At 36.0% G+C, this 7,958-nt stretch overlaps 1 protein-coding gene across 4 annotated transcripts in view; it reads right to left on the minus strand.

The window, feature by feature from the left end:
- Positions 1 to 1,190: 1,190 nt before the first annotated feature.
- The window catches only part of LOC117175009 (caspase-2-like), a 29,103-nt gene continuing 22,335 nt past the window's right edge, over positions 1,191 to 7,958 (minus strand). For all 4 annotated transcript variants that reach the window (XM_033364506.1, XM_033364503.1, XM_033364504.1 and 1 more), the window contains exons 5-7: positions 7,372 to 7,625; positions 6,981 to 7,239; positions 1,191 to 2,400 (exon numbers count right to left, since the gene is read on the minus strand). In XM_033364506.1, coding sequence (XP_033220397.1) covers positions 2,278 to 2,400; positions 6,981 to 7,239; positions 7,372 to 7,625 — 636 coding nt within the window. In that variant the 3' untranslated portion in view covers positions 1,191 to 2,277. The remainder of the gene's footprint in view (positions 2,401 to 6,980; positions 7,240 to 7,371; positions 7,626 to 7,958) is intronic.

The following is a 7,958-nucleotide window of genomic DNA, read 5'->3' on the forward strand; positions in this document are numbered from 1 at the left end:
CCCCCCCCCCCCCTCCTAGGATTCTACGTGGTTTGTGGGCAATTAATGTATTTTGTTGAAAATGCTTTTTTTTTGTTTGTTTGATAAAGAATGAATCTTTCTGGTCTAAAAATCTACTATTTGGGTTGGATTTATTATTATTTATTTTTTTTTTTGTAATATTTTTGGGCTTACTATTGTTTTCAGTAAATATTTTTCTGTCTTATGGCCATGCGTTAGGAAGGAAGTTTGGCAATCAATAGAGAAATGGTTGCGTTAGCAATTAGGAAAGTAGGGCGGGCAGTTCGGAAGGGTCTGGATATGTCACAAATCGTGGCGGTGGCGAGATCTTTTCATAATATCAAGATATTACGCAAAGGCAAAAATAAATAGTCGCATTTATCCTGAAGATAAACTTTATTTATAAATTGAACAGTATAAAATTGTACTATTAACCTAGGGCAGGATTCAGAATCCCTTACAAAATTAAAGTATCAATACTCTATAATTTCGTCACATCTCTTTTAAAAATGTACAAGGACAATTTTGTGGGTGTATATTTCTACAATTTCATGAGAATTTTTATGAATAGCGCAAATCGAACTAGTACTTCAGAGTATTAAATTATACCGGAGAAACACAATGCGTCATGTATTCAATATAAGTATAAATTTGTATAAATATATATTTACAAAGCCCAAAACAAAAGGAACGTCTTAAATATTCAGTAATGAATACAAAGATAAATAAATGCATGTTCCTGGGGACAATACAGAAATTTAAATATTAAGGCCATGTGATGAGTGTAACAGCTGATCAAGTCAGCCCTAAGATCAATATTTTTCACCCATATTGAAAAATAAAAGTTTAAATAACGCGGAAATTTTTTTCGGGAAATGTTAATAAATATTAAAGGATCGTTTGTGGCCTTGCAAAGAGTTGGAGGAAGAAAAAAGTTTATTTATGCAAGTAATGATTATCAACGGACACATTTAGGTTTTACAGCAGAAGTTTGACTTTTAACTTTCTCTGACGATAATCATGCAATCTGTTTTACCCACAGACCCCTAGAAGTTCGAAGTTGTCTACTCGCTGTGCTAGTGCTGCTTTGACACAGCTGATACCAGACTGATACGTATGTCAGACCAAATATGTTTATTTGCATTTCAAGTGCAAACATTAGTTTTTGCATTATTGGTGCATACCTCCTCTTTCATTTCCCAAACTTTCAGAGCGATCTCATTTCGTTTAGACGTAAGTTGGGAAAGAAAAATCGAAGACCAGGTTTGGTCCCGTGACCCTCTCGTCACATGGCCTTAAATGAATATATTCAAAGCAAAAATAGGTACCTTATGACCGTTTCTTCTCCTGTATTTAGCATGATACTGCATTTTCAGAATTTTTATTTAAAAGAAATAAGTGACTAACTCGGCAACAAATTAAGTTGGAAAAATGTTTGGAATACCCGTTTAAAAGTTTATTAAATTTCGCTTTGATTGAGTCGTATATGGAGTATTTTCGCTTAATACGTGCCGAGATGGCATCTGAGAAAGTTTCACTTTTGGCCAATTTTTAACTTCCACATTCTTCAGAAAGAGAATGGAAAAAATGGAAACTTCACTAAATTTAATTTGGGAATATCTTTAAAATGAGACTAGAAATATTATAAAATATTTACTGGTTCTCGAAATATCACAAAAAATTTGGAAGCGTGTCCAAGGCGAAAAGCGGTCTGTAAAGCGGCAGTCGAGCTGTTAACGCATGGAAAATAAGAGACAAAAGACTGGGATTACCACTCGACTGACCGCTATTCATCTTGAACACACATAGTTTTTGATAATTCGAGAACCAGTCAACATTTTATAACGGCCTTCGTCTCATTTTAAAGAGGAGATTTCATGTATAAATTTAGCAAAGTTTCCATTCTTTCCGTTTACTTCCCTAAAACATGCAGAGAATGAAATTTTAGAATCGAAAAATAACCTTTCTCATATGCCCTAAAATATAATTTTTTTACGTCTTTGAGGAAGCGAAAGAAAGAAAACTTACCAAATAACCGAGGTTTTGCGTGATCCTCAGATCGGTAAAACGTTTAAAGGACAAATCCTTGTACCGTACCCATAAAAAAGTTGAATTCGGATATAAAACTAAGACCCTTAAAGGCTCACGAAAAAGTTTGCACAGTTTGAAAGCGAATGTCTAAAATGGCTTCATTTGCTACACTTTGAAATTGATTCAATTGATTATTTCACTTAACATTATTATTCCTTTTATCAGCTAATCGAAGATAAAAAAAAGTTATAAAGTTTCTTCGAACAAGCCAGGATTCAAAAAGCAGTGCTTGTTGAATCCCATGGTGGTAACAGTCAACGTTTGACATCCGTCGGCGCCTGTCCTCAAGGTCTTCAAGCCAGCATCGACCTTTTAAACGAAAAAGTAAACACACTTAATATATACATTATAACTCTTAGTTTTTTTTAATTATGTTTTTACACTAATAGCCAAAATCTTTATATGAAAAATTAGCATTTTTTTACTGTAATAAAAAAAATGTTATACACCCGTACTGAAAGTTTCTATAGAGGATCCTATATATGAACCTGTGTTTCACCAATAGGGAATGACATAGGAGCCTGTTTAGGACCCTCTCTATTAAGGTACTTTATGGTACCCAACTAATGGTACCTATGATACGCATGTTTCCAATTGCTGTTGGACGACCTAAAAAAACGTATGCGCAGCTGTAGGTCCCACAGAATACTACTGCGCATCTGGATATGGTTCCACACAGGACACATACAGGATCCTATGCCATTTCCTAGAGGTGACACCTACAGGTGAAACATAGGTTCCTATATTGAAAGCTATATCGGAATTTTTAGTGGGGACTTGTCAGATAACAAAATCTGATTATCTAAAGAGGCCATACATGTACCACGTGGATAGTTTAGGAGGGGAGCGCAAAATTCTACGGTTGTCCAAGAGGGGGACCGGCGGTAGTTTGGTTACAATCCAAGTGGACACGTTCCCCTCAATCTGCAAAAAATATACTGAAATGAGACAAGGTATACTCGTCTATTTACATTTTCATAAAATATGTTCACGTGTGCAGACTGGGGGGGGGGGGGGGGGGGGGGGGGGGGGGGGGGGTCAAAATTTCACGCCCGTCCACGAGGGGGTGTCCAAAAGTGGTGAAAAATTGTCCACGTGGTATATGGATGGCCCCAAATCATTGTAGCTTACAAAAATGCAAAGTGCAATTTAGAATGATTTTTTATATAAATTAGTTGCATGAACGTTAGATAATATATTTTTTAATGCACACAATTCTAAAAATTGTAATATATTTTTAAAAAATACTCCTCTGCTAAATCTAGTTAGATCCAGAGGTTGTATGGAAAAATGAAAAAATACATATGCATACTTTCCAACAAAATATTCAAAAAAAATAAAATAATCGAAAAGCGTATTCAAACAATTCCGTCACCAGACCACACCCGAAAAACAGCGTAGGCAACCAAACCTGGTTGGAATTTTTGAAGCAGTCATTGGCTGAGCAATATGTCCGGAATGGCATGTGAGCCAATTAGAAATGCACATCGCCTTGGCGAACAATTCAGAAACGATACTTTTTAGAAAAAAAAGTTTAAACCTTTCCTTGAATAATTAAATTCAGTCTTTAGTGCTGCTTTAATTTTACACGGAAAATAAAATACACTGGGACCTGGAATTGTTTACCTCGGATTTACTAATTCCTAGAACTGATGGATCCGCAGTTTCACGGTGAGAGGAACCCCCGGAGCATAACAAATTGAAACACAAAACTATACAGAACCATGCAGGGGACGGCGGAAACCTTACGGGAGCGCGTATACGTAATAAATAGCGACGAATGAACATATAGATAGATAGATAAATGTTAATTTTTCGGCCTGCTAACCTTAAAAAATTGACTTGCTTACACATACATTTTCTTTACAGAATTTTCTGACAACTAAGTCTTAAAAACTAACATCCAACCACTCCTTATATTTAAAACCGCTCGCTTTTTTAGCCTTGCCTTCCTCGCTTCGCCTCGATTCGCACGTCACTACTTTCTCGCCTTGCCTCAAACTGCCAACCCCTGCCTCCGAAACTAATACTTAATGCTTATATAATATTTATAATTTTCGTACACCTACATCCTCTCCTATTTAGAATCTTTCATTCTCCATTTCTCTTCCTCCTTCTTTCTTTTATTCTCTAACCAGTGTTCCACTTTTACATCCCCCTTCATCGTTAATTCACCCATCCTCTTATCTCTAGAAAGCCAGAACCTATTAAAATCCTCCATGCATCCGCATCTCATTCTCGCCATAAACTCATGACCTTTCTCTTCTTTCTCACACAAATATTGCGCTCCGTATATTGGCATAATGCACCCACAGTTCTTGTTAAAACTTGACTCCCTTATTCTCTCCTTCCCTTCTGTCTCCTTTCTCTCTTAATGCCCTTCATCTTACCATCTCATATACCTTCCTTCCTCTTATATCCTTTTCACTCCATCCATCTGCAATCCATTCGTTCTAAAAGACGCGCAACTCGACACCGGGCCACGCACAGTTGCCCGTCGTAGCGTGTCGAAAATTTGGCCTCGGTCCAATGTACTACCAGCACTTCCAGTACTCTCTGGCCACCTTTCGCTACCGCGCGATGGCTCTTCCGTCGTTACCTGTAACCGCTTTATTCAGCAGTACCTTCTGCAACCTTCAGATTTCTCTGAAGAATGTTGCCGCTTGCCGCCCCAAAATTTCCCTTTATCTCCTTTATTAGCTTCATTCAACTCCTGAAGATAGTTTATTATGCTCAACCTCAATCGTTTCTTGCACAAGATCTGGTCGTTATTCTGGCAAAGGAACAATTACAGGATCTTGTACAGGTTTTTCTAGCAACAGAGACCATGGGCAGTTGTTAGCAGCATCAGCTCGCCTTTAGTTAATTGGCGACAAAATTTAAAAAATATTTTTTAGTAGGAAGAAACTGTAATTCAATCCAGGTTCCAGTGCATTTCAGAATATAAAACTACCCCATCGAAATATTTAAATTTTTAAATAAATATCAAGTAGGTACACCTGTGGTATCATTTATTCAGTTTTTTGCATCTGCTTTCAAGGCCACCTAAGAGTAAAGTTTATTGGTTTAAATAAAATTACTTCAAAAACAGTGTCGACGAGTTTTTGATGTCTTGTGTTCTGAAATACTCATACCAAAAAACAACGTATTATATCGTCCACTGATTCTGTGACTGCACTTGAAGCAATTAAAAATAATTTGGTCTGCCGTGTTTGAATATCGTGCGCATAAAAAGTGTATAAAAGACAATGTTCCATTATTAATTAAACTAATACAATATTAATAAGCATTGATTTACGCGTTTATGTTTGTTTTATTGGCTAAAGACGATGTCAGGGTGTCTTGCTATACCTGACAATTCATCTGTTCAGGCGATCATCAAGCTCCAGTTCGAAGTCCGGCGGGGCATTGTGGCGATCAACCGAAGGCTACTGTATCATATTACGTTGATATGTTTACATCAAGTACCCAATTTAAACAAGCCCACACTACGGTTAAACCTCCCCGTATAAAATGGGGATACGCGTTGATTCAGTATAGGTTTTATTGTCCTCAATTTCAATATTTAAAATCTTTCAAATTAAACTTTTAAGGGCTGATTCTTATAGAAGATTTCATAGCGTATCTTTTTTTCTTTCAGAAAATATTTGTAGGTTTTGCATATTTTGAACCAATTGATAAGAAGTAGAATTTTGCACTAACTTCGACAATTCTGATCATTTATTTATTTTGTAAATAGAAAATTTCATTTTTGAGTCTTCTGTACCTAGTTATGAGAGAAGAAGTGGAATATTTTACTGAAAAAAGTTGTTCTTTCTTTTACTACGAAAGTCATTAATTTCAACCGTCAAACGCTTCATTTGTCGAACGAATTTTAAGCAACATAAAACTTCCAGTCAGAAAGTTGTTGGCTAAGATTCAAAGAAGTTTTCTGAAGTTTTACCTCAATCGGATGAATTAAAGAAACTTATGAATGTTTTAAATTCCCAGCGGTATTCTTGACGCTGCCATATGTGTCTTAAACTTTATATCGTCCGCTGCATGACGCTCGTAGCCGAGTTGGCACACACGCATGGGATGGCGTCACGATTGCTGCTTCCAATTTAAAACATTCATAATTTTTTAAACACTATTTCGTTTGAGCTAAAACTATCTACATAATTAGTTAAGATCTAATTCAAAAAGTTTCACACTAGAAGTTTCCCGTTGCTTAAAATTCGCTAGATAAACGTAACACTGAAGTTTTTTGTTTTCGACAAATTTAGCTTTGTCAATTACTTTAAAAACTGCAAAACCTAAAGATATTTTCTAGGGGAAAAAAGAAGCGCCTTACAATTCTCTACAACTACATTCTATATTCAATGGAAAGTAAAAAGGCCGTTTCAATTGTCTACAATTGAAATACTCAACGGATGGAGAGTTACCTGCGAAAATTAAAGAAAATTGTAAATTAAATTTACAAAAGTTTAAAATTTAATTTTTAATTATCTTTAATTTGATATTTACTAAAAAACAATTAAACCTAGAAAAAACTTTACAGTTGTATTTCGAAATCTTCAGGACTTGCGAAATTTTGATCTTAATCTTAAAAAGAAAAGTGCATTTTGAAAGACATTTTTCAGAATAATAGATACTAAGATATCTACGCAGCAGCATATGTTATTAAATTATCCCGAAATAGTATAAAAAATTGTAGGGTCGGCTGCTTTAAATGGGGGCCTTGATTTAAAGGTACGAACACAATAGAAGCCTCCGTTTTAGCACTACAACGCCTCGCCGAGTTTCGAGTTCGACCTTGATCGCCTTACAATAGGAAGGGTTAGCCGAGCCGTCTGGTACAGCACGATACTCTGACGTCGTATTTACCCTATTATTAAAATAACGCTTACCTTAGCAAAAAGATCTTGTAGATTTTTTTCATAGGCCTCTTTCATAAAAACTTCACAGAGGACCTGAATGCACCAGGTACCATTAATAGTATCGCGATAGGCGTAATAGCCTGGCAATGTGGCATGGGCTATTATAATATCCGAGTAATTCCTATCTAACTGGACCTGCAGCTTTGTTTCTTCCTCATCGAAATTAGGTTGAACCGTTACCACACCATCAGTCGCATGTCTTGATACAGCTACTTGATTCGTAGCTCCTCTGTGTACACAAGATAATGGCAGCTCTTATTTATTCATAATTTATTTTCTAAGTAATCTTGGTAATATTAAAAATAAATGTGTATATAAGAAAGTTCAAGACATTCTATTTGAAATATTAAGCAAACTTTACCTGCACATTTGAAAAATGAATACTTTTGGTTTTCCAGCTAATTTTGGACAGTTAGCTGTAGTAAAATATTCTACAATTTCTGAGCAAAATATTTTCTCGTAAGACTGACTGCCTGCTTGAAAGTCAGTTCCTAAAACCTCGCCGTCTGCACCCTTGCCAGCTTCTCGGCCGTGACTAGAAATTATGACAAAGCAGGAATCTACTTTGTGAAAGTCATTACGGGCAGCAAATGCTTTAATTGCATTCCTCATTTCCTATACAAGTAGAATATTAGATAGTATTACAGTGTAAATAAATTTCAAATTGTAGGTTCAATCTGTTAAATTCAAGTAATTGATACAGAAAGGATATTTTTCAGGCTTTTATGACATTTTTGTTCAGGCTACGATAAAATACCCAGGCGTTTTGTCAAAGATATAATATATAGCTCAAAAGTGAAAACCATGACCAAGATTTCGAAAAGAAATCCTATTTAATGAATATACTATCGGGCAGATGACAATTCCGCCACAGCTACCTGTGTACCGTTCCCCCACTACGCGGCGTCTACTGACCCTGTCGAGCTGCTGCCAGTGAGCTTGGTCAGC

This window comes from Belonocnema kinseyi, chromosome 6 (genome assembly GCF_010883055.1).
Source record: "Belonocnema kinseyi isolate 2016_QV_RU_SX_M_011 chromosome 6, B_treatae_v1, whole genome shotgun sequence".
In the NCBI taxonomy this organism is placed as follows: domain Eukaryota; kingdom Metazoa; phylum Arthropoda; class Insecta; order Hymenoptera; family Cynipidae; genus Belonocnema; species Belonocnema kinseyi.